This window comes from Myxine glutinosa, chromosome 3, assembly GCF_964187855.1.
Source record: "Myxine glutinosa chromosome 3, kmMyxGlut1.1, whole genome shotgun sequence".
NCBI classification, from domain to species: Eukaryota; Metazoa; Chordata; class Myxini; order Myxiniformes; family Myxinidae; genus Myxine; species Myxine glutinosa.
Genome location: NC_136263.1, coordinates 62,865,632 through 62,890,412, shown reverse-complemented (window position 1 = coordinate 62,890,412; position 24,781 = coordinate 62,865,632). Strand labels below are relative to the sequence as shown.

General features: G+C 53.0%; 1 protein-coding gene across 2 annotated transcripts in view; it reads right to left on the bottom strand.

Moving 5' to 3' along the window:
• TBC1D32 (TBC1 domain family member 32) overlaps positions 1-24,781 on the bottom strand; it is a 192,385-nt gene that overhangs the window by 79,763 nt on the left and 87,841 nt on the right. For both annotated transcript variants that reach the window (XR_013622840.1, XM_068110762.2), the window contains exons 16-20: positions 20,428-20,528; positions 20,105-20,318; positions 19,846-19,928; positions 12,725-12,854; positions 6,697-6,784 (exon numbers count right to left, since the gene is read on the bottom strand). Coding sequence is in view for 1 of the 2 variants with exons in the window: in XM_068110762.2 (XP_067966863.2) it covers positions 6,697-6,784; positions 12,725-12,854; positions 19,846-19,928; positions 20,105-20,318; positions 20,428-20,528 (616 nt within the window). In the remaining variant the exon portion in view is untranslated. The remainder of the gene's footprint in view (positions 1-6,696; positions 6,785-12,724; positions 12,855-19,845; positions 19,929-20,104; positions 20,319-20,427; positions 20,529-24,781) is intronic.

Below are 24,781 nucleotides of genomic sequence, written 5' to 3'. Positions count from 1 at the left end.
CTCAATTTTTTCCACACTTTGAGAAAGTGGCTCGACAGTTAAATTGGCCGGAGGAGGCCTGGACCATACTAGTGCAAAGTGTGCTGGTGTGTAAAGCTCAAGAGATTTATTCGGCGCTACCAATGGACCAATGTGCAGATTATGAGGTATTGAAGAAGCACATCCTCAAAGCCTATGAGTTGGTTCCTGAAGCTTACCGGCAAAAATTCAGGAATGCCAGGAAGAGGGAGAGTGAGACCCATGTGGAGTTTGCCAGAGTGAAAGAAAACATGTTTGATCGGTGGTGTGAGTCGAAAGGAGTCGGGAACGACTTCGAAGCATTGCGGGACCTGATGCTGGTGGAGGAATTTCAACAGTGTGTCCACGAGGACATCAAAGTGTACCTGCAGGAAAAGAAAGTACCAAAGTTGTGGGACGCAGCCACCATGGCCGATGATTATGCCTTAACCCACCGGATAGGGGTCCACACACCTAGCTCCTCGCCTAGACTTCAGCAGGGGAGTTATGGAACACCCGGTGCGGAGAACGACAATACATGGCGGTGGCCTCGAGAGGATTATGGGGACAACGCGGATACCCCAACTGTTCGAAATCAGAGGGCTACGGGCCCAAGACAAACTTATTTCCCGGGGGGCCCGAGGCAGACCACGAGTTTTTCCTCCGGGCCTACTTGCGCCTTTTGCAAAAAACCTGGACACTTGATGTCCAGTTGTTACCTCATGAAAAGGGAAAACCCAGAGCGGAGTCCGACTATTACAACTCCGAATGCGATGGCAAGCGTAAGAAATCGCCCACAGAAGAGTTACCAACCATTTATTTATGAGGGGTTGGTCTCACTCGAGGGAGACTTGACTAACCCAAGACCTGTTAGGGTATTGAGGGACACAGGAGCCCATCAATCCTTAATGCTTGAAGGCATTTTGCCATTGTCAAAGAGTACCGCAACTGGTGATAGTTTTCGGTTACAAGGGATCGGTGGCTGTGTTAGTGCCCCACTTCATGTCATCCATTTGGAATCCGATTTGGTGTCAGGACCGGTCACCGTCGGTTTACAAGCCACGCTTCCTGTAGAGGGAGTATCTGTGATTATCGGGAATGATTTGGCCGGGGGGCAAATTTATGGTAACCCGAGGGTGGGTAAAGAGCCCCGCAGGGGAAATAACACCACCCCAGCTCGGGATGGCGACAAAAGTTCCAAGTTATTTGTAGGGGGACTGAACTTCAACACAGAGGAAGAAGTTCTGACCTCTGTCTTCAACAGATATGGGCCGCTGGTGGAAGTGCGGGTGGTAAAAGACAGGGAAACGCAACGGTCAAGAGGGTTCGGCTTTGTCACGTTTGCAAGCACAAAAGACGCCAGAGAGGCAGAAAAGCATTGGAATGGTAAGGATTTGGAGGGTCGGACCATAACAGTAGGGAAGGCATTTCGTAGGCGTCAAGAGGTCTACAGAAGAGGACAACTTGGCGGTAGTTTTGGGGTTGGCAGCAGCCGATATTACTATGGAGGCTCCCAGAGTTACGGCACCTCCCGAAAGAATGAATATCAGAGCACTGACCGAGAAGGAGACCGCCAGTCAGGTAACGGCTGGGACAAGGGATCCCACCGTAACTGTTAGGAGTCTGGAGAAGTTGAAGCACTATATACGGTGGAGCCGCCGAGCCGGGGCTCCTACACGGACTAACCGTGAACGCCACGTTCTTAAAGGCATCCAGGTAGTGAACTTTCCTGCACGGACTAACCGTGAACTCCACGTTCTTAAAGGCGTCCATGTAATTAACTTTCCTCCCCGGACTAACCGTGAACTCCACATTCCTTCAGGCGTCCATGTAGGGAATACTCAGCTGGGCCTCCCGAAAAAGTGCTATCGAGAGGTTTAACTTTGGGGCTTTGGTCACCACCTCTTAACCGTCATTCAAGAGAAACTAGAAGTGGTTGATGCTTGGTCCAGAGTGAATTAATCTATGGGTTTTGTGAAATTTTGTTGCTTTATTTTTAAGTGATAATTGTGCCTGGGGGGAACTGATGATTTGGGGTTGTGAGTTAGCTGGTTTGTTTATCAAAGTTGGCCGGCAAAGAAAGTTTTCGCTGGGTTCAAACTTTCTTTCTTGAAGGGGGGGAGTGTTACGGATTTATGTGAATTTATGTGTATTACTATTCAGGTCATTGCTTATTAATGTTTATTCGATTAAAGGTTGTTGTGATTAAAGGGTCAGGAGCCCTTCTGGGGAAAAGGAGACCGGAAACGGAAGAAGAAAAGACACGAGGTCCGGGAGAAGCGGCGATCTTCTTCTTCCTCGCCCAGCACCGACGCGAGCGGTGTCGATATTGAGCAGCGTGGGAAACGCTGCGTTTGAAAGCCCGTCTGGCGAGAGGAGTTACCTGTGCGGGGTAATTACCGGTTACACGTCAAGTTGCCGTGGGTTCGTGCACGGAACCAAGCGTCCGGCACAGTTCGCCTCAACGTCTACAAGGCCGCGTACGGGTCGCACCTTGGGCCTCGCGCGCTTTGCAAGCCGTGCGTTGCTTTGCCCGCTTTGCTTGGCAAGGAGGTGTGCGCTGCAGCAGCTGTCCCCGGTACGCGACGTGCACGTTTGGAGCACGTCAGCCAGGGGTTCGTTCAACCGCCCGTGTGCGGAGAAGTCGACCTTCACCTTGGTCTGGAGGGGCCCAGACACATTGTGAGGGACAGTGACCATTGAGGGGTCGTGAGTGGGGAAAGGGGGGACATATATAAGATGGCCATCTTAGTACTATTGGTGATTGATTGTTGATGGTTGTTGATTGCTTGGGGAATATATTCTTGATTACTCCGGATCCTTGGTGTGGGGTTTCTTATTGACTGGAATTCATATTGATTGCGTTACGAAAGCGTATAAATCATAGATCTTTCTGGCGGAGTTCCTCTCACGGTCCGGGGGTCCGTGATTGGCAGGTGCCAGGCGATTGTGGTGCAAGGCGAGAAAGGCAGGTGCAAGGCGATTGTGTACATTCAGGTAGTCACCGGGAGGACCACGTAACACCTGGGTAGAATAGGTACACCGTATCCCTGCGTGTCGAAAGAGGCGACGAAGAGAGTTGGCGTCAGGAAGGGCATCCGGCCATAAAAACATTGCCTCAAAAAAGAGAACCATGACAATTACAACTACATATGGGCAGGGTACAGCCCGAAGTGGAGATCGGTTTCTGAGGTTTGGGACATGGAATGTAGGGACAATGACAGGGAGATCAGGAGAAGTGGTGGAAGTATTGGTCAGAAGAAGAGTGGACATAGGTTGTGTGCAAGAGACGAGATGAAAGGGAAGTGGTGTGAGCATGGTGAAGGGTAGGCAGGGACAGAAATACAAGTTTGTGTGGCAAGGGTGCCCGGAGGGCGTGAATGGTGTTGGTGTCCTGTTTTCTGAGGAGTTTGTAGACAGTGTGGTGAGTGTGACTAGAGTGAGTGATAGGTTGATGATGGTGAAAATGATGATTGGAAAGCTCTTGGTGAACGTCATCTCGAGATATGCTCCGCAGGTTGGTCGGAGCGATGAAGAGAAGGACAGGTTCTGGTGTGCGATAGAGAAGCTGATGGAAAACGTGAAAGATGAGGAAGTTGTTGTGGTAGGAGGAGACCTAAATGGACATGTGGGAAGGAGTATGGACGGTTTTGAGGGAGTTCATGGGGGTTACGGTTATGGTGTGAGAAATGGAGAAGGTGAAAGGATTTTGGAGTTTGCTGATGGAGCTGATTTGTTGATTTGTAATACTCAGTTCCAGAAAGGGGATAATAAGCTTGGTACATACACGTCATGTGGGTCGACAACAACCATTGACTACCTGATGGTGCGTAGGCGAGATAGGGGGCACCTCCGGGACACAAAGGTGATCCCGGGGGAGGAGGCTGTTTCACAGCACCACTTGGTTGTCTGCGACATAAGGGTGAAAGGTGCGAGGAGAGCTCGGCGGGTGAAGTACCAACCGAGAATGAAGGTGTGGAGGTTGAAAGAGGTGACAGTAAGTGAGGCATTAAAAGAGAGGCTGAGTAGGGTAGAGGATGATGTGGTTGAGCTTGAACGTGGTTGGATGTCAATGAAAGATAGTCTGTTGGGAGCCGTTGGTGAGGTATGTGGATGGACAAAAGGACCACCGAGGCACTAGGAAACATGGTGGAGGGATGATGAAGTTGGAAAGAGGATTGACGAGAAGAGGAAGAAGTTCAAGGAGTGGCAGAAGGCGAAGGGTACGGGAGCAGAAAAAGCAGCGCATGAAAGTTATAAGGCAGCCAAGAAGGCTGCAAAGAAAGAGGTAGCAAAGGCGCAGGAGGCATGTAGGAAAATGTTCGGAGAACGCTTGGATTCGGAAGAGGGTCAGAGAGCGGTATTCAGGATTGCAAAGCAGATAGCGAAAGAGAGGTGTGATGTGATGGGGGTGAGTTGCTTGAAGGATGAAGTGGGACAAATCGTTGTGGACCCAGATGGAATTAAAGGAAGATGGAAAAGATATATGGAAATGCTGTTGAATACAGAGAATGAATGGGATGGCAACATAGAGAGTAACCCAGTTTTAAGACCGGCAGAGAAGATAACTGAGAAGGAAGTTGAGGAAGCGATAAAAGCAATGAAGAGTAGAAAAGCGGAAGGTCCGACGGGAGTTGTGGGAGATATGTTGAAGGCAGCAGGAAGTTGGGGTGTGAAGAGAATGACAGAGATCTGTAATCTGGTGGTGAAAGAAGGCCGCATTCCAGTGGATTGGGAACTGAGTACCCTCGTCCCTCTATACAAGGGGAAGGCTGACCCTCTGGAGTGTGGCTCGTACCGAGCGATAAAGTTATTGGAGCATGGAATGAAGGTATTGGAAAGGGTGTTGGAGAGGAGGACAAGGAAGAAGGTGAAGATCGACGAAATGCAGTTTGGATTTATGCCAGGAAGAGGAACGACAGATGCGCTCTTTATTGTGAGGCAGTTGCAGGAGAAGTACATGGAGAAGAGGAAGAAGTTGTTTCTTGGGTTTGTTGATCTGGAGAAAGCATTCGATAGGGTTCCACGCAAAGTATTGACATGGGCATTGAGGAAGTTAGAAGTGGAGGAATGGTTGATCAGAGTAGTGATGGCAATGTACAAAAGAGTGCGCACAGCTATAAGGACGAAGGACGGGAACAGTGGTGAGTTTGAGGTGAAGGTGGGAGTGCATCAGGGGTTGGTACTAAGTCCACTACTATTTGTAGCTGTGATGGAGGTGCTGGCTCAGAACGTAAAGGAGGGTTTACCGTGGGAGTTGTTGTATGCAGATGATCTGGTGTTGATTGCGGAAAATATGGATGGACTGAAGGAAAAGATGAACAAGTGGAAGGAATGTATGGAGACAAAAGGTCTGAAGGTGAATATTGGAAAGACGAAGGTGATGGTAAGTGGTAAAGCATGTGGTGAGGTGGAAAGAACTGGGAAGTGGCCATGTGCTGTGTGCAGGAAGGGTGTCAGAGTGAACTCCATTCAATGTACAATGTGCGCTGAGTGGGTTCATCAAAAATGTCATGGTCTGAGAGGGTCATTAACCAGTGTGGCAGCTGCATTCAAATGTAAGGTGTGCACAGAGGGAGCTGCAGATGGAGGAAATGTTGAGTTGGATCTTGGAGACGGCGTGAAGCTGGAAGGTGTGAAAACATTTTGCTACCTCGGAGACATGCTGAATGGAGAAGGTGAATCAGACTCGGCAACGGTTGCTCGAGTGAGATGTGCATGGAAGAAGTTTCGGGAACTGAGTGGCGTGCTGATGAGGAGGGAAGTGTCGTTGAAGCTGAAGGGAAAGGTGTATACTGCATGTGTGAGAAGTGTTATGATTTATGGGAGCGAGACATGGGTCATGAATGTAGAGCAGCAACGAAGGCTGGAAAGGGTGGAAATGCGAATGGTTTGGTGGATGTGCGGAGTATCGTTGAGAGAGAGGAAGACAAATGATCAATTGCGAAAGATGATGGGAATAGAGCCTGTGATGGATGCTGTGAAGAGGAACATGTTGAGATGGTTTGGTCATGTTTTGAGGAAGGATGAAAGTGACTGGTTGAGAAGAGTGATGCAAATGAATGTAGAAGGAAGTAGAGGATGGGGAAGGCCGAGAAAGACTTGGCTAAAGATGGTGGAAGAAGAAATGCGGGAAAGGGGGTTAACAAGGAGAGATGCAGAAAATAGGGCAAAATGGAGAAGATTGTCATGGGGACCGCAAGGCTAACCCCCGCTCTAGCAGGGAAAATGGCCTTAAAATGCATGTTGTTGTTGTTTTTGTTGTTTCATAGTCCAACGTGATGGTTCCATAATTGTTTTCAATGTGGTTCTATCTGGAACGTGGATATGTAGGCATACCAGCACCTATCAAGCAATTGTGTAGGTGGCATCTGTAATACTCGTATTTGGTTCAGATTTATAAGTACTCATACTTACACAGTCAGACTGTTATTTTGTGGCATGGATTTAGCTCAGAGAATATCAATAATGTGCATAGAAGCCTAAAAGTGTGCAGAAGTGACAGTGATGTGTTATGGGAATGGGAGATGTGGGATTGACAGGCAATTGGCTTGTAAGTCAAACATTGGTACTTCTGTGTGTTGCGCAGATAAAATAGCATAGGATAATTCATTTTAACTAAAGCCAGTCCCTTTTACATCCTGCCATTGTTAACCAATCCCACACTGCTCAAATCCCAACATTGTTGAGCAACTTTACCAGCCTTGGACAGTGATGCAATGCCTGGAGAGCAGGAGGACAAGCGAGCGATGATGTCATTTCCTGAAAACCAATCGCTCTCACACTGCTGTTGCATGAAAAAAACAAAAAACCTTTTGTTGTGTGAATGTGTCAAAAAACATGTCAACGTATGAAAAAAAAATGCACAACTTCCAACAACAGGTCCGATATAATGAGAGAGAGAGAGAGCGAGAGCGAGAGCGAGAGACAGAGAGAGACAGATAGAGACAGATAGAGACACAGACAGAGACACAGACAGAGAGAGAGAGAGAGAGAGAGAGAGAGAGAGAGAGAGAGAGACAGAGATAGAGACAGAGACAGAGAGAGAGAGAGAGAGAGAGAGAGACAGACAGACAGACAGACAGAGATACAGACAGACAGAGAGACAGAGACAGAGACAGAGACAGAGAGAGAGAGAGAGAGAGAGAGAGAGAGAGAGAGAGAGAGAGAGACACAGAGAGAGAATCGGGAAATAATTTTTTTTTTTAAACACCATTCCATTTCCACTGGTCGGTTTTATCCCCACTTTCTACTGTTTACACCTGCTGAATGTTAACAAGTGTTCAAAATACAGTCTTTACATGCAATGGATGGATTCAGCAGAACATTGATCGAAGTGTGCTGACCACCGTGAGAAGTAAGGCTGACATTTCAGGCGTTAACCCTTCGTCGGGGCAATAGCTCCGCTGATTACATCCATTGTCCTGTCCACCAATGCATATCAGCGCTAGTAGTCCTTGAGCCAGACCAAAAGTAATGCTCCGGCGGGGGGAGTAATTCTCATTATGATTTTCCATTAGACCAATGTCTCAAGTGTCAGAAAAGGTGTGATGCACATCTGAGAACGGTAGCTTAGTGCCCGGATGGACGCCATCTTTGAAACCACCCAGCTCGAAAATGCCCATTTGGTGGGGTACATTGTTGCACGTGTATCTGGACTTCTATACTAGCTATCGATGTGCGGTTGACGACTAAATATACGTCCGATGTGTACCGTCTAAATAAAAAATAATATGAAGCATTTTGTTTTAGATTAATTATTATAAAAATCAATTATCGAAAAAAAATCATATATTTTTCAATATTTTATTATTAGACTTGTACTTTTTTTAGTGAAACAACACTGGTATGATTTTCCAAATTATGCATTGTGCTACACCGTTTATCTGTCTATAAAAATAACTCAAAAACTAAAACATATCATCCACCACGAGTTTACAACAAATAAATGTAAAGAGGCATAAAATGACTTAGGCCGCCGCTGGCATTATCTATTCTGACGATAACGCAAGTTAGGAATGTCGTACGGAGAGGATTTTAACACCATACGATATCTAATAAGCAGGCGGAAATTGTTACATAGGAAATCTGCACTTTGGTGGCCATCTTGGATTTCAAAATGGCCGCCAATTATATTAATTATTCATTACTAGAGTTTGGAAAGACGTATGGAGCTGATTTTAACACCATACGATGTATATTCCTAATAAGCAAGCGGAGGTATCATTGAACATGTCATGTTTTAGTCAAATAACACCGGTATGATCTTCCAAATTATACATTTTGCTAAACCGTTTATCTGTCTATAAAGATTTTCAGGCAATTTGGCCTGCATTATAATAGGAACAACATATGCTATACAATATACAGTGCACACAAAGTTAATCATCAGAGTCGCCATCAGAGTCATTGGCATCCTGAGCCACAATAGCATCATCCTGCACCATGTTGGAGCATCCCTGCAGCTTACACACAACAGTGCACTTCAACCCATTCAGTATGCAGGAACAATCTGACGGTCGACACGTCCTTCTTGCATGTGCATGAGATGAGATTCAAGACGACATCTGGAGCTGGTAGACCCGCCATCCATCGGATTGTGAGCGAACCGCCATCATCGAGTTCCCAACCATGTCCTGCTGATGGTGTTGGGACGTCTGGTAGGTTTTCAAGGCTGCGTCGCCAGATAGCCGCCTGATAGTTGGCCCTAAGCGTATGCTGCATCAAGGAGTCTTCACAAGGCGGCAATTGTCCAGATTCGATCTGGCCCTTCTTTGCACAGAACATGTGATAACGGAGCGAATTAACACCGACGATCTTCGTGTTCTTGGCGTACAGCTGACACGTGAAGGCCTGAATGCTATTGAAGACGTCTGTTGGTACATTCCACGAAGATCCCAGATCTGTGAATGCTTGAAGATACAGCTCATTCGCTTGCACAAGCTTCAAAGCCTTTATCTTTCCTTGGCTAGCCAGAGCACTCACAGTGTCACACCCGCTCCATGCATGAAGCCCTGGCAATGCACTGCAAATACCGCAGCCAACTTTCCAACGTCGATCATTCTGACTCGAACCTTTGTTCCTCGTCTGATGAAGAGCTGACTATCGATGGTTCTGCTGAGATGAAGACTGATGATCAGAACGTCGGTGTCATCTGCCACTAAGATGATCGTCTTGTAGTGGGTAGCGGCGTGCTTTGCGTGGAGAAACATACGCGTGTCTGCTTCCTCGTGGCTACATTCGAGTGCTTGCACCAACTTCCACCTATCGCGGGTCAGTACCAGACATTTTTCACCACAGGTGACATACAGTGTTCTGTTGCCTAGCTTTTCGCGATTTGTTTCATGTTTCCACGACTCCGCCAGAAACACAACCAGTTTCTCCTTTGTCTGGCTGCAAGCAAGGAGACGCCGCCAGTTCATGATTTTGTGTGCGGGTCTGATCTCGCTGAAACTGATGCCTTCATTTGAACCGCGGTTCACACGCTCAGCTGCTTTGATGGATTCTTCTGTGTATGTGTCAAAGACAACATTGATGCGCTCACTGCCTTGACCAGCGTGAAGCGCTGCAGCAAGGATGCGGTCAGATAGTTCTTCGAACGTGTCGTTCTCGCCATGCATCTTTTGTATGAGAGCCATCGCATCAATTATTGTTGCACTTCGCTTGTCAACATTCTCGGCTGGTTCCACAAGACCTTCCATGTGTTTCGCAAGTGCAGCTTTGTTCGTTTTTTTCATTGACCCTTTCACGCTCAAGCTGAAGTGATGACATGATGTTCAGAGCTTCTCTGAGGATTTCTTGCACTGTTGCCATATCTGTGGCAGGCGCGTTTATAGTCGGCAGGTAGCCAACTACATCTTCCGTCACCTGAACACGATCTCTAGTCATGATGTTGAAACCAGTCCACGAACTGATTGTCTGGTCGCATGGTTCCAGCATGCGAGTCATAATCCATACGTGATTTCGGCGCTGCGCAAGGGATGTTGCGCCTGCAAGAGTGTCAGAAAGATCTGCAGGCTTGATTGCAGGTGGGCCCTCTCGTTTCCCACCGCTGTATATTGGAACTAAATCGCTGGATGACGGGATAGATCGCTTCTTATCTGCTTTGGATACTGCCGATGGAGGTTGGGGCGGCAAACACGACTGCGACTTCGGTTGGACGATGATACCGTTGACGCGATGCGATGTTCCGCCACCACTCAGCGATTCCTCTAGCCTGTCGATGTTATCGAATGCTAATACAGTCGGGACCGAAGGGTGCACATGTGACGGAAGTGGTACTGTATCTTTCTCCACACTTGCTAATTTGTCTATGCATAGCGCTGTCTCGATTTCTTCCAGAACTGTGTACGAACATCCGTGCCCGAGTCGATTCAATATTCTGATGACCTCTGTATTACCGGTGAGCGTTTTCATGACCCACAGAAGTAGGACATGCTTCGATGTTCTGATGGTACCCCGGTGTACAGCATTGATGATATCTTGAGCCATCGACCATACCAGTGTGTCGGCACGCGCAGAGCTACCCCCACTCCCGCAAATCAAAGTATGCAGAAATACACGAAGAGAATCTGGTATCTTCACGTAATCTGAAGTGAGTTATGCTGGCTGAGGCGGCCAACGTTCATTGTAATGAGCATCTTTGATCTGGTGTCGCAGTGAAGTAGCTGCACGCACAATGTTACTTTCACCGTCCGTTCGTTCAAATGCTTTCACTTCTGCTTTCAGGTTTACGCACTCTGCAGCAATCTCTCGCTTTGTCAGATTATCGGGCATCAAGTATACACGGTGTTTCACATTGAAGAAGATGAGCGATTCTCCAAACTCTCTTTGTAATGTGCGCTGCAGATTCTTCTTGATGGAGTCACGAACATCATCTGAAAATGTATCTGAAGACAGGATATCTGTTGCAACATCAACTATTGGAACAATCCTCGGGTTCAAGAACAAGTCAGTGCGAATGAAATTGAATATACATCGTATCATTTCTTTTTTCTCGATATTATCTTCAATGTCAGTTTCTACAATGAGGTTTTTGGGGCCGTGTGTAGTTTCTATAGCAGGAGAAGTGGTAGTGAGCCTCAGCTGCAACCATATCTCGTGTAGTCAATGCCAAAACTCTCTCATCATTGCGAGCTGTCGCAGCATCTCTTATTGTCTTATCTGCTCGAAGTTCAACAGCCAAGACAACTGTTTCACGGGTACGACTGCCTTTTATGAATTTTGAAGCACGCTGGCAAAAAATGCATTTATCATCGTAGACCGTTGAAGTTGATCCTGTCTCTTCCCGTGATGATCGCCGTCGCACCGCATCGCCAGTATCAACTGAAGAACTTCTAGCTGCATTGGTCAAAGTAGCTAGGTGGTTTTTGTGAGTGAAGTCTGATCTACAAGCCCTATGGTATAATATTGGAATATTAGGAAGTTCAACTGCGCCTTCTTGGACTAGCTTTAGAATTGGATAAAAGTTTCTAACTGCGGCTGCGTCACACAATGTCTTCCAAGAACTGTTGCCCGCTGCCTTGCTTAGTTCAGAGAGTGGCGACTTCTTGCTGCACAGGATGCACGTTCCGGACTCAGGTTCAATCTTCGCCCGTTTCGCCTCGACACCGGCCATCTCAGCTGAAAGAACAAAAAGACTGACGTTAGATTACTCCGATATCCGAAAAGCTCGCCAGCTTACATAGACATACTCATCCAAGTCAGTGAACATGTTAGATGGCGCCACAATACAACTCTATAATAGAGTTGTATGTGGCGCCATCTAACATGTTCACTTTTAGTTCTTAAGCCACCCACCCCCCCCCCCCCCCCCCCCCCCGCCCCCTCAGAAATTAATCAGGTCACCGCAACAAATCTCAGACTGAGATATAGAATATAGAATATAGATATAGAATAGACTGACGTCACTTTCAGCACTGGGTTCTGTGGGTTGATTATCGGCGGGAAATTCCAACTGACATAGTTTCGGTTTGTGGAAAGTGCATGCCTTTTCATATATTTTTTGTGTACACTCGTGGTGGATGATATGTTTTAGTTTTTGAGTTATTTTTATAGACAGATAAACGGTGTAGCACAATGCGTAATTTGGAAAATCATACCAGTGTTGTTTCACTAAAAAAAGTACAAGTCTAATAATAAAATATTGAAAAATATATGATTTTTTTTCGATAATTGATTTTTATGATAATTAATCTAAAACAAAATGCTTCATATTATTTTTTATTTAGACGGTACACATCGGACGTATATTTAGTCGTCAACCGCACATCGATAGCTAGTATAGAAGTCCAGATACACGTGCAACAATGTACCCCACCAAATGGGCATTTTCGAGCTGGGTGGTTTCAAAGATGGCGTCCATCCGGGCACTAAGCTACCGTTCTCAGATGTCCATCACACCTTTTCTGACACTTGAGACATTGGTCTAATGGAAAATCATAATGAGAATTACTCCCCCCGCCGGAGCATTCACTTCAAAATATGGCCGGTTGGCTCAAGGACTATAGCCTTCATGAGCAAGAATAGTTCTCCATTCTACATTATTATATATATTGCACCATTCTCCTATGTATTATATCTGCTAATGAGGTTAACAATGTGCTTATTCAACTTTGTCATGGTAGCAGCAATGGAGGAGCAATGCGCATGGCGGCCTCCAAAGAGCACCACATGCTTGCTGGCCAAGGAAGAGTGTTTTTGTCACATTCATAGAGGTGTCCCGTACAGGCAGTGCAGAAGCGTGTCGACTGAAAGTACGACAAACAGCAGCGTTCAAGGCTCCTGATTGTTGAAGCATAAGGAGGCCACGTGGGGTTCCAGCGAGGCTCAGTAAGCTCTGTAAAATGATCTCCTCCCTTAGAAGGGTAGACGGTAGGGATGGCAAGGAGGGGAGTATTCTTTGAGAGGCCCAACCTAAACGTTGCAGAGGAGTAGAGTGTGGTGGATATTGCAGGATTTAACATAAATTAAGCAGTACATCAAAACAATGTGGCTTTAAAGGCTGAATAAAGTTTGAAATAAAGTCGAAAATAAAAAGGAAAGTTTTAATTTGGACAAGATGTGATGGCAATGGCTCAATATATAAACATACATAATATACTTATTAACAAGAAGAAAAGCACATAAAATGTCATAGCCCCTTGTGGCTTTGGTAATTTTGCTGTCCGGAGTTAAAGGCAGTCAGTCGGCCATCTATGGTTGGATTAAAAAACAAGATTTTCTGCATATGTATACTCATGTATTGTTTTTGTGCCAAGTTTGAACAAAATCGGTTCATGCATAGCCGAGAAATGGTTGCGGACATGTTTAAAGTAACAAAATGGCCACCAGTCGCCATCTTGGATCTGATTAGAAAATAAAGTGAGGTGCACGCATATGCAGTCATGTGCTGTGCTTTGCCAAGTTTGAACAAAAATCGGACGATGCATGTTCAACAAAATGGTTGGGGACACCTTTAAGTAACAAAATGGCTGCCAGTCAGCCATCTTGGATCTGACCTTGAAAATAAATGACGTGCATATGTAAGCCATAATTCATTATTTGTGTGCCAAGTTTGAACAAGATTGGTAAATGCATGTCTGAGAAATGGTTGAGGATGTGTTCATTATTGGGGGTTTTTACAGCTAAAATGGCCACCATTCTACCAGTCGGCCATCTTTGATCAGATCACGAAACAAAATGATGTGCATATGTACACCATCATGTGTTGTCTTTATACCAAGTATGAACAAAATCGGTCCATATATCTCCAAGATATGGTTGCGGATGCACGCACGCATGCATACAGACGAGACCCAATCCATAAGCCCCCGTTTTGGACGAAGTTCACCGGGGGCTAATAAGGTATGTATATAAAGGACTATAGAGCACTTCAGCTTTAGTTTGTGTATAGCCATTTAGAGATTCCAACAAAAGGTGAGTTTATAGTCATTTATCCCATCTGCTGTGCAGTGGAATCTGTGTCCATCTGTCTGTCTGTACAGGCCATTGAAGGAGCTGCGCTCCAACGCGAGTCAAAAGAATTGACGCGACCAAAGACGGAATTCGTCCGAGTTGCTTTATTGAAACAAAACAGCTCAGGTATTCTGAAAAGCCCGTTTATCGGGCAGCAACATATATACACATTTATGCCCGGGCGTTTGCCCGGGAAAACCGAGACCGGGCATGCCCGGGTGTCAAGGGCGAGTCCTGGAAAGGCGAGTCTGGACATGCCCGGGCGTCCTGGACACGGCCTGGCAAGTCGAGGCTGGGCGTGCCCGAGCGCTCTGGGTGAGCCCTGGAAAGGCGAGAGCGGGCATGCCCGGACGCTCTGGGCGAGCCCTGTAAAGGCGAGTCTGGACATGCCCGGGCGTCCTGGACGCGGCCTGGCAAGGCGAGGCTGGGCATGCCCGGGCGCTCTGGGCGAGCCCTGGAAAGGCGAGAGCGGGCATGCCCGGGAAAGACTAGACCGGGCGTGCCCGGGAGGTTCGGGCGTGCCCGGGAACAGCAAGTCCGGGCATGCCCAGGAGAGGCGCGTCTGGGCCCATCCGGACGAGCCCGCATGGCGATCGCGCCCTGGCCGCGTCCTGGCAGGTGCAAGGCGATTGTGTACATTCAGCGGGAACCGCTACACCATACCATTTGAGCTTTTACCATTTGAGCTATCCTTTTTATTTTCGACTTAAAACCTATTTTACCATTTGAGCTTTTGTCATCAAATTTTCAACAGACCTTTAGAGAACGTACAAATAGGCCTTATCAGCCCATCTGCCGTGCAGCGCGATATGACCAGGTTTTGTAATCGCTTCCGTGTTTCGTTTTCTACCGTTTGAGCTTTTGTCATCAAATTTTCAACAAACCTCTCTCTATTATGAGAGTAATGAAGAATACAATAATACATTTTACATTTCTATTTTTTTTAGATGTTGCTTTCGTATAGTTTAGTTCGAGTATGGTACAAAGCGGATACTGTAGCGGCTACCGCTGGGTTTTCACAATCGCCTTGCACCTACCAAGGACGCGGAGCGATCACCATGCCAGGCTCGTCCAGGACGCCCGGGCATGCCCGCCCTCAACTTGCCAGGCCGTGGCCAGGACGCCCGGCCACTCCCCCTCTCGCCGTTCCCGGGCAAACGCTCCGGGATAATGTGTGTATATATATTGCTGCCCGATAAACGGGCTTTTGGAGAGTACCTGAGCTGTTTTGTTTGAATAAAGCAACTCGGACGAATTCCAGCTTTTTGTCGCGTCCATTCTTCCGATCGACATGGGAGCACGGCTCCTTCATTGGTGACCTACCAACATGGACACGGCAGTTGCCCTCAAACTGCCTACCTTCTGGGAGGCTCACGCGGTGGTTTGGTTCGCACAGGCGGACTCCCTGTTCGCCCTGCGAGGCATCACGGCCGACGACACCCGCTTCCACCATGTGGTAGCAGCGCTCGGTTCAGCCACCGCGGCCCGCGCCCTGAGCCTCCTCGAGAGCCCGCCAGCCGCTGACAAATACGGCGCGATTAAAAAGCTCCTCCTCGACGCTTTCGCCCTCCCATCGGCGGAACGCGCACGGCGCCTGCTCGACCTGCCCGAGCTCAGCGACACGCGCCCGTCCGAGCGAATGGACTACATGCTTTCGCTGCTCGGCGAGCACTCTCCGGCATTCCTGTTCCGGGAGCTGTTCCTCCGGCAGCTGCCTAGCCCGGTACGCCTCGCCCTGGCAAGCACGACGATCACGGATCCCCGTGCCCTCGCCAGGGAAGCCGACAAGATCTCCGCGGCAGGCCAACGCATTGCAGCAGCGACCTGAGGCCCACCGCCATCCGACGCAACACCCATGGCGCCCGAGCACCCGGCACGGGCAACGACCGAACTGCCGACGCAATCGGCGACCGCTACGCCGAGCCGACCACCTCCAGCACGACGACCGGGGCCTCCACCTGACCAAGCGTGGTGTTACTATCATGCCAGGTTCGGACAGAAGGCCCGGACATGCTGACCCCCGTGCACCTTCGGCAGGCCGGGAAACGGCCGGGCCGGCGTTCATTACCAGCCATGAGCGCCGGCCACACGGGCAAATTACTGTTCATCACGGACAAAGCTTCCGGACGGCGCTTCCTGTGCGACACCGGCGCCCAACTGAGCGTCATACCCGCCTCTGACCAGGACAGGCAGTCCGCGGTTGGCGGCCCCTCCTTGGTTGCGGCCAACGGATCGGCCATCCGCACCTTCGGCCCACGCAACGTCACCCTCTGCTTCGGCGGCCATCGCTTTATACTTGGACGTTTGTAACCGCAAACGTGCCCATGGCTCTGCTAGGCGCCGACTTCCTCTGCGCACACGGACTGCTGGTGGACGTCCAACGGCGTCGCCTCATCAACGCCGAAACCTTCAGCTCCCTGGTATGCACATTGAGCAGCTCTGCTCCGACCGAGCTGGCATGCGCCCTCCCGGCGGCGAACGAGTTTGCTCGCCTGCTCACGGAGTTCCTGGCCCTCACGCGGCCGACGTTTTCGGCCGTTGCAGTACGACATGGGATCGAGCACCACATACCAACCACGGGCCCGCCGGTCTACGCCAGAGCCCGCTGCCTCGACCCAGCGAAGCTCGCCGTGGCCAAAGCCGAGTTCGACGCTTTAGAACACCTCGGAATCGTGCGGCGCTCCGATAGCGCGTGGGCTTCGCCACTACACATCGTCCCAAAGCCAGGGGGCGGCTGGCGCCCATGTGGCAACTACCGCCGTCTTAACGACGCTACCACCCCCGACAGGTATCCGATCCCGCACATCCAAGACTTCTCCGCCCGTCTGGCGGGACGGGTCATTTTTTCAAAAATCGACCTCATACGGGGATATCACCAGGTATCTGTCAGGGCGGCCGACGTCCCTAAAACGGCAGTCATCACGCCGTTTGGCTTATTCGAATTCCTACGGATGCCGTTTGGTCTCAAGAACGCGGCTCAGGCGTTCCAGCGCTTGATGGACGGCGTGCTGCGTGACCTGCCGTTCCTCTTCGTTTACCTGGACGACATCCTCGTCGCCAGCACGTCCCGGGCCGAGCACCTCCTCCACCTCCGAACACTGTTCGTGGCGCCTCAGCGAGCACGGCCTCATCGTCAACCCGGCCAAATGCCACTTCGGCACGACGGCCGTTGATTTTTTGGGCCACCACATCATCAAGAACGGGGCCGTGCCGCTGCCAACCAAGGTCGAGGCCATCACCACGTTTCTGCGTCCCCGCTCCATAAAGGCCCTGCAGGAATTCCTGGGAATGGTGAATTTCTATCACCGCTTCGTGCCCCGCGCTGCTCAACTCATGCGGCCCCTCTACGAAGCCCTCCAGGGCAAGCCGGCCAAGCACGACATCGTCTGGTCCGCAGCAATGGACGCGGCCTTCCAAAGCTCAAAGCGGGCCCTCGCCGACGCAACACTGCTCGCTCACCCGGTGCTCAACGCTCCCATCGCCCTCACCACGGATGCCTCCGACTACGCGGTGGGCGCCGTACATGAGCAATGGGTGAACGGGGTTTGGCAGCCACTCGCTTTTTTCAGCCGGCAGCTCCGGCCGAACGAGCTCAAATACAGTACGTTTGACCGTGAGCTCCTCGGTCTGCACCTGGCCGATCGCCATTTCCGCCACCTCCTGGAGGGCCGACCCTTCACGGCGTTCGTCGACCACAAGCCGTTGGTTTACGCAATGGCCAAGGTCACGGAGCCGTGGTCGGCCCGCCAACAGCGCCACCTCTCCGCCGTGTCGGAGTTTACCATGGACATCCGGCACGTCGCCGGCAAAAACAACGCCGTGGCCGACTGTCTTTCTCGGGCCAGCGCGAACGCGGTCCACCTCGGCGTGGACTTCGCGCTTATGGTGGCGGACCAAACCACCGACACCACGGTGCAAGCCCTCCGGGCGGTGGACAGGGGCCTCCACCTGGCCGACATCCCCTTCGCGGACACTGTCCTGCTCTGCGACGTCTCCCAAGGCCAGCCTCGCCCCATCGTGCCCGTTACCTGGCAACGCCGCATCTTCGCCTCCCTCCACGGCCTTTCCCACCCGGGCCGGAAAGCTTCCCAGAAGCTGGTGTCGGCGCGATTCGTCTGGCACGGCCTTCGTCGGGACGTCCGCGATTGGACCAGCACCTGCACAGCCTGCCAACAGGCCAAGGTCCACCGACACACCCAGGCCCCGCTGGCACCTTTCACCGTGCCCGAACGACGTTTCGACCACGTCAACGTGGATCTGGGGGGCCCCCTGCCCCCGTCACGGGGGTTCACACACCTCCTCACCATGGTGGACAGGACCACCAGGTGGCCAGAGGCCGTTCCCCTCGTCTCCACCACCACCGCCGACGTGGCGCAGGCTTTCATCGCCACCTGGGTCGCCCGCTTTGGCGCACCGGCGGACATCTCGTCAGACCGCGGACCACAGTTCACCTCCGACCTGGGGGTCAAGCTCCACCGTACTACGGCCTACCACCCCCAAGCCAACGGGTTGTGCGAGCGATTCCACCGCTCCATGAAGGCCGCGCTCATGGCCGGCCTTCAGGACGGCGGTTGGGCCGACCGGCTGCCGTGGGTCCTTTTGGGCCTCCGCACGGCCCCCAAGGAGGACCTCCGGGCATCCACCGCCGAGCTTGTCTACGGCCAGGCGCGACGCGTCCCGGGCGAGTTCGTGCCCGACGCTACTAGTCCCTGGTCCGCAGCTCGCCAGCGCTCGGACCTCCAGGAGGCCGCCCGACGGTTTGCCCCCGTGCCAACATCCCACCACGGTGACCCCCAGTCCTACGTCCCCCCAGCACTTCGCACAGCGGAGTATGTTTTTGTGCGTCATGACGCACATCGGGGGCCACTCCGGCCGCCGTACGACGGGCCCTTCCGGGTCCTGCGACGGGACGACAAGTCGTTCGACATCGGCGGCAGGTCGGACCGGATTGCGGTGGACCGCCTCAAGCCGGCGCACGTGGACATCGACCAACCGCCACGGTTGGCCCTTCCGCCGCGGCGAGGCCGCCCCCCGTCCACGGTGCCCCCCACTCGACCGCCCACCACCACACCGGACCCCCCCCCCCCACGACCCGCCAGGGGTCACTTCGGCCCGGTCATCAGGACCCCCCTCAAATTGACCCTGCCGGTGCAAGTCGATTCTGGGGGGACGTGTGTAGCGGCTACCGCTGGGTTTTCACAATCGCCTTGCACCTACCAAGGACGCGGAGCGATCACCATGCCAGGCTCGTCCAGGACGCCCGGGCAGGCCCGCGCTCAACCTGCCAGGCCTCGGGCCGGGACGCCCGGGCATGCCCGGGCACGCCCGGCCACGCCCGCTCTCGACTTACCAGGCCGCGTCCGGGACGCCCGGCCACGCCCCCTCTCACCGTTCCCGGGCAAACGCTCCGGGATAATGTGTGTATATATATTGCTGCCCGATAAACGGGCTTTTGGAGAGTACCTGAGCTGTTTTGTTTGAATAAAGCAACTCGGACGAATTCCAGCTTTTTGTCGCGTCCATTCTTCCGATCGACGTGGGAGCACGGCTCCTTCAATACAGGCTGACTTTGCATTTTGGGATGCATTTCTAGTTTGTTGTTTTATAAACTGTTGTATTTTGATCCTTGTTTCATAAAATCAAAGTGTGCATTAAATTTCCAGATTAATTCCACATATCCATTGGAATAAATGATGTGAGAGGTAAAATGTGATGCATTTCCATTTCCGCTATTTACAACTACTTCAGATGTCCATGACTGAGCCTCTTTCTCTTTCTTCTGATCAGCTCAGAGATGTTTCAGAGTCATGTTATATCCAGGTTGAGAAAATCCAGATAAAGTGTTGGCATTGTGGTGAGTTAAAGAAGAAAGTTGTGCAGAGTGATACGTACATCCTCGAGATAAGTTCCAGGTGTTTGTGCCAAGATGCATCCCTCGGTACGGAGTTCAGATGTCTCTCGAGCCATCCGCTCACCTGGATGCAGACAGGAAGAGAGAGAGGAAGGTAGCGTGCTTGCCATCGAGCTATCTTGCCTGGGTTTTCCAACCTTAAAAAACGTGGTCACACCTTCTGTCTTCCTGGTTCAGCATCTACTCCTCTAACGGGGCTCACCCTTCTCCACTCTCCATTTTTAGCTTCTGAATCCTCACCTCTCTCCAGGTTTTGCTGAGGCAGGCTGGGTACTTCTGTGACTCCAGAAATTTCAAGCCAGTATCAGACCCAGAAAGACGTCCGCACATAGCCAGGAAGGGATCCAAGAGGGCCGTGCAGGACATCGTGCAGAATGATGGGAGACGTGAAAATAAACGATGCGCAGAAAGAGCTTTCATACTGAACTCCACAACCACCTTGGCAGGACAGGGCCTGATGTACAGCAGCAGGAAGGAAGAAAGTAAGAGTTATAACCTGTTAAGTGTGATCCACGTTTCAAAGACAAATTGTAAGTATCCCAGTGAGCAGGCAGAACTCATACCCATCCTTAGTGTGCAGCAGGAGTGAGAGTCCACAGGTAAAGTCGGACAGACATGATAGCAGGTCTCCTATGTAGCGTAGCCTCTCAAAATTCCATGCTTCCTGTGGCAAACACAAAGTAAGAAAACCAAAGGGTAATCAAATTGTAAGTAGGTGTTAGTATACACGAATCACATCCATACATTTGTTCGTACCAGTAACCTATTTGTTAACCTTTCAAAACCCAGGCTTACTGCTCACCTCTGCTATTTGTTCTGCTTTCACTCAGAATGTGGAATCGCCTCAGTCCCTGAACAGAACAATTGCACTCTTCCATCCAGACCTTCAATATGGCAGTACATCTCCATCTAATATCATCTTTCATTGCTACCACTGATGTGTTAAACTGTCGTTAACAATCCTCACACCCACCCCTCTCACTTTCAGGTTGCTATCTTTATTTTCTCTCCTTTTTTCCAATCAGTCTTGGGAAAATGGTGGAACTGAAGGAGCTGCGCTCCAACGCGAGTCGAAAGAATTGACGCGACCAAAGACGGAATTCGTCCGAGTTGCTTTAATGAAACAAAACAGCTCAGGTATTCTGACAAGCCCGTTTATCGGGCAGCAATATATATACACATTTATGCCAGGGCGTTTGCCCGGGAAAACCGAGACCGGGTGTCAAGGGCGAGTCCTGGAAAGGCGAGTCTGGACATGCCCGGGCGTCCTGGACGCGGCCTGGCAAGTCGAGGCTGGGCGTGCCCGGGCGCTCTGGGCGAGCCCTGGAAAGGCGAGAGCGGGCATGCCCGGGAAAGACGAGACCGGGCGTGCCCGGGAGGTTCGGGCGTGCCCGGGAACAGCGAGTCCGGGCATGCCCAGGAGAGGCGCGTCTGGGCCCGTCCGGACGAGCCCGGCATGGCGATCGCGCCCTGGCCGCGTCCTGGCAAGTGCAAGGCGATTGTGTACATTCAGCGGGAACCGCTACACACGCCCCTCCAGAATCGACCTGCACCGGCAGGGTCAATTTAAGGGGGGTCCGGATGACCCGGCCGAAGCGACCCCTGGAAGGTTGTGGGGGGGGGGGGGGGTCCGATCTGGTGGTGGGTGGTCGAGCGGGGGGAACTGTGGACGGGGGGCGGCCTCGCCGCGGAGAAAGGGCCAACCGTGGTGGTCGGTCGACGTCCACGTGCGCCGGTTTGAGGCGGTCCACAGAGATCCGGTCCGACTGGCCGCCGACGTCGACGACGAAGGACTTGTCGCCCCGTCGCAGGACCCGGAAGGGCCAGTCGTACGGCGGCCGGAGTGGCCCCCGGTGCGCGTCATGATGCACAAAGACGTACTCCGCTGTGCGAAGCGCCGGGGGGACGTAGGACTGGGGGCCACCGTGGCGGGACGTTGGCACGGGGGCAAATCGTCGGGCGGCCTCCTGGAGGTCCGAGCGCTGGTGTGCGGCAGACCAGGGACTGGTAGCGTCGGGCACGAACTCGCCCGAGACGCGGAGCGGCTGGCCGTAGACAAGCTCGGCAGCGGACGCCCGGAGGTCCTCCTTGGGGGCCGTGCGGAGGCCCAAAAGGACCCACGGCAGCCGGTCGGTCCAACCGTCGTCCTGAAGGCCGGCCATGAGTGCGGCCTTCATGGAGCGGTGAAACCGCTCGCACAATCAGTTGGCTTGGGGGTGGTAGGCCGTGGTGCGGTGCAGCGTGACCCCCAACGAGCAGGGGACCGCGCCCCAAAGTTCGGACGTGAACTGTGGGCCGCGGTCGGACGAGATGTCCACTGGTGCGCCGAAGCGCGCGACCCAGGTGGCGATGAACGCCTGTGCCACGTCGGCGGTGGTGGTGGAGGTGAGGGGCACGGCCTCCGGCCACCTGGTGGTCCTGTCCACCATGGTGAGCAGGTGGGTGAACCCCCGCGATGGGGGCAGGGGACCCACCAGGTCCACGTGGACGTGGTCGAAACGCCGTGCAGGCATGGTGAAAGGTGCCAGCGGGGCCTGGGTGTGGCGGTGGACCTTGGCACGCTGGCAGGCCGTGCAGGCGTTGGCCCAGTCGCGGACGTTCCGTTGAAGGCCGTGCCAGACGAAACGCGCCGACACCAGCTTCTGAGAAGCTTTCCGGCCCGGGTGAGAAAGGCCGTGGATGGAGGCGAAGATGCGGCGCTGCCAGGAAACGGGCACGATGGGGCGAGGCTGGCCCTGGGAGACGTCGCAGAGCAGGACGATGCCTGCGAAGGGGATGTCGGCCAGGCGGAGGCCCGTGTCCGCCGCCCGGAGGGCCTGCACCGAGGTGTCGGTGGTCTGGTCGGCCGCCATGAGCGCGAAGTCCACGCCGAGGTGGACCGCGTTCGCGCTGGCCCGAGAAAGACAGTTGGCCACGGCGTTGTCTTTGCCGGCGACGTGCCGGATGTCCGTGGTGAATTCCGACACGGCGGAGAGGTGGCGCTGCTGGCGGGCCGACCACGGCTCCGTGACTTTGGCCATTGCGTAGACCAACGGATTGTTGGTCGATGAAAGCCGTGAACGGGCGGCCCTCCAGGAGGTGTCGGAAATGGCGAACGGCCAGGAATAGACCGAGCAGCTCACGGTCGAACGTGCTGTATTTTAACTCGTTCGGCCAGAGTTGCCGGCTGAAAAAAGCGAGTGGCTGCCAAACCCCGTCCACCCATTGTTCATGGACGGCGCCCACCACGTAGTTGGAGGCGTCCGTAGTGAGGGCGATGGGCGCGTTGAGCACCGGGTGAGCCAGCAGCGTTGCGTCGGCGAGGGCCCGTTTTGCGCTCGCGAAGGCCGCGTCCATGGCCGCGGACCAAACGATGCCATGCTTGGCCGGCTTGCCCCGGAGGGCCTCGTAAAGGGGCCGCATGAGCTGAGCAGTGCGGGGCACGAATCGGTGATAAAAATTCACCATGCCGAGGAACTCTTGTAGGGCCTTGATGGAACGGGGACGCGGGAACGTGGTGATGGCCTCGACCTTGGTCGGCAGTGGCACGGCCCCGGTCTTGGTGATGCGGTGGCCCAAAAAGTCAACGGTCGTCGTGCCGAAGTGGCATTTGGCCGGGTTGACAATTAAGCCGTGCTCGCTGAGGCGACCGAACAGTGTTCGGAGGTGGAGGAGGTGCTCGGCGCGGGACGTGCTGGCGACGAGGATGTCGTCCAGATAGACAAAAAGAAATGGCAGGTCGCGCAGCACGCCATCCATTAAGCGCTGGAACGCCTGGGCCGCGTTCTTGAGGCCAAACGGCATCCTCAAAAATTCGAACACGCCGAACGGCGTGATGACGGCCGTCTTCGGAACGTCGGCCGCCCGGACAGGTACCTGGGGGTATCCCCGTATCAGGTCAATTTTGGAAAATATGACCCGTCCCACCAAACGGGCGGAAAAGTCCTGGATGTGAGGGATCGGGTACCTGTCGGGGGTGGTAGCGTCGTTGAGGCGGTGGTAGTCGCCACACGGGCGCCATCCGCCCCCCGGCTTTGGCACGATGTGCAGTGGTGAGGCCCACGCGCTATTGTTGCGCCGCACGATGCCGAGGTGCTCCAACGCGTCGAACTCCGCCTTTGCCATGGCGAGCTTGGCCGGGTCGAGGCGGCGGACCCTGGCGTAGACCGGCGGGCCCGTAGTGGGTATGTGGTGCTCGATCCCATGCCGCACTGCGACGGCCGAAAACGTCGGCCGCGTGAGGGCCGGGAATTCCGCGAGCAGGCGAGCGAACTCGTTCGCTGTCGGGAGGGCGCACGCCAGTTCGATCAGCGCGGAGCTGCTCATCGTGCACGCCAGGGAGCTGAAGGTCTCGGCGTGGACAAGGCGACGTCGTTTGACGTCGACCAGCAGCCCGTGCGCGCAGAGGAAGTCGGCGCCCAGCAAAGCCATGGGGACGCAGGCGGTCACAAAGGTCCTCTGAAAGCGCTGGCTGCCGAAGCAGAGGGTGACGTCGCGCAGGCCGAAAGTGCTTATGGCCGAGCCATTAGCAGCGACCAAAGAGGGGCCGCAAACGGCGTCCTGCCTGTCCTGCTCGGAGGCGGGTATGACGCTCAGTTGGGCGCCGGTCTCACAAAGGAAACGCCGCCCGGACGCTTTGTCCCGAATAAAAAGCAAGTTGCCCGAGTGGCCGGCGCTCATGGCTGGGAATGAACGCCGGCCCGGCCGTTTCCCGACTTGCCGAAAGTGCACGGGGGTCGGCACGTCCGAGCCTTGTGTCCGAACCTGGCGTGGTAATAACACCACGCCTGGTCAGGTGGAGGCCCCGGCCGTCGTGTCGGAAGCGGCCGGCGCGGCGTGGCGGCCGCCAGTTGCACCGGCAGTTCGGCCTCCAACCGCGCAGGGCGCTCGGGCATCGTGGGCGTCACCTCGGACGGCGGCAGGCTCGAGGTAGCCGCG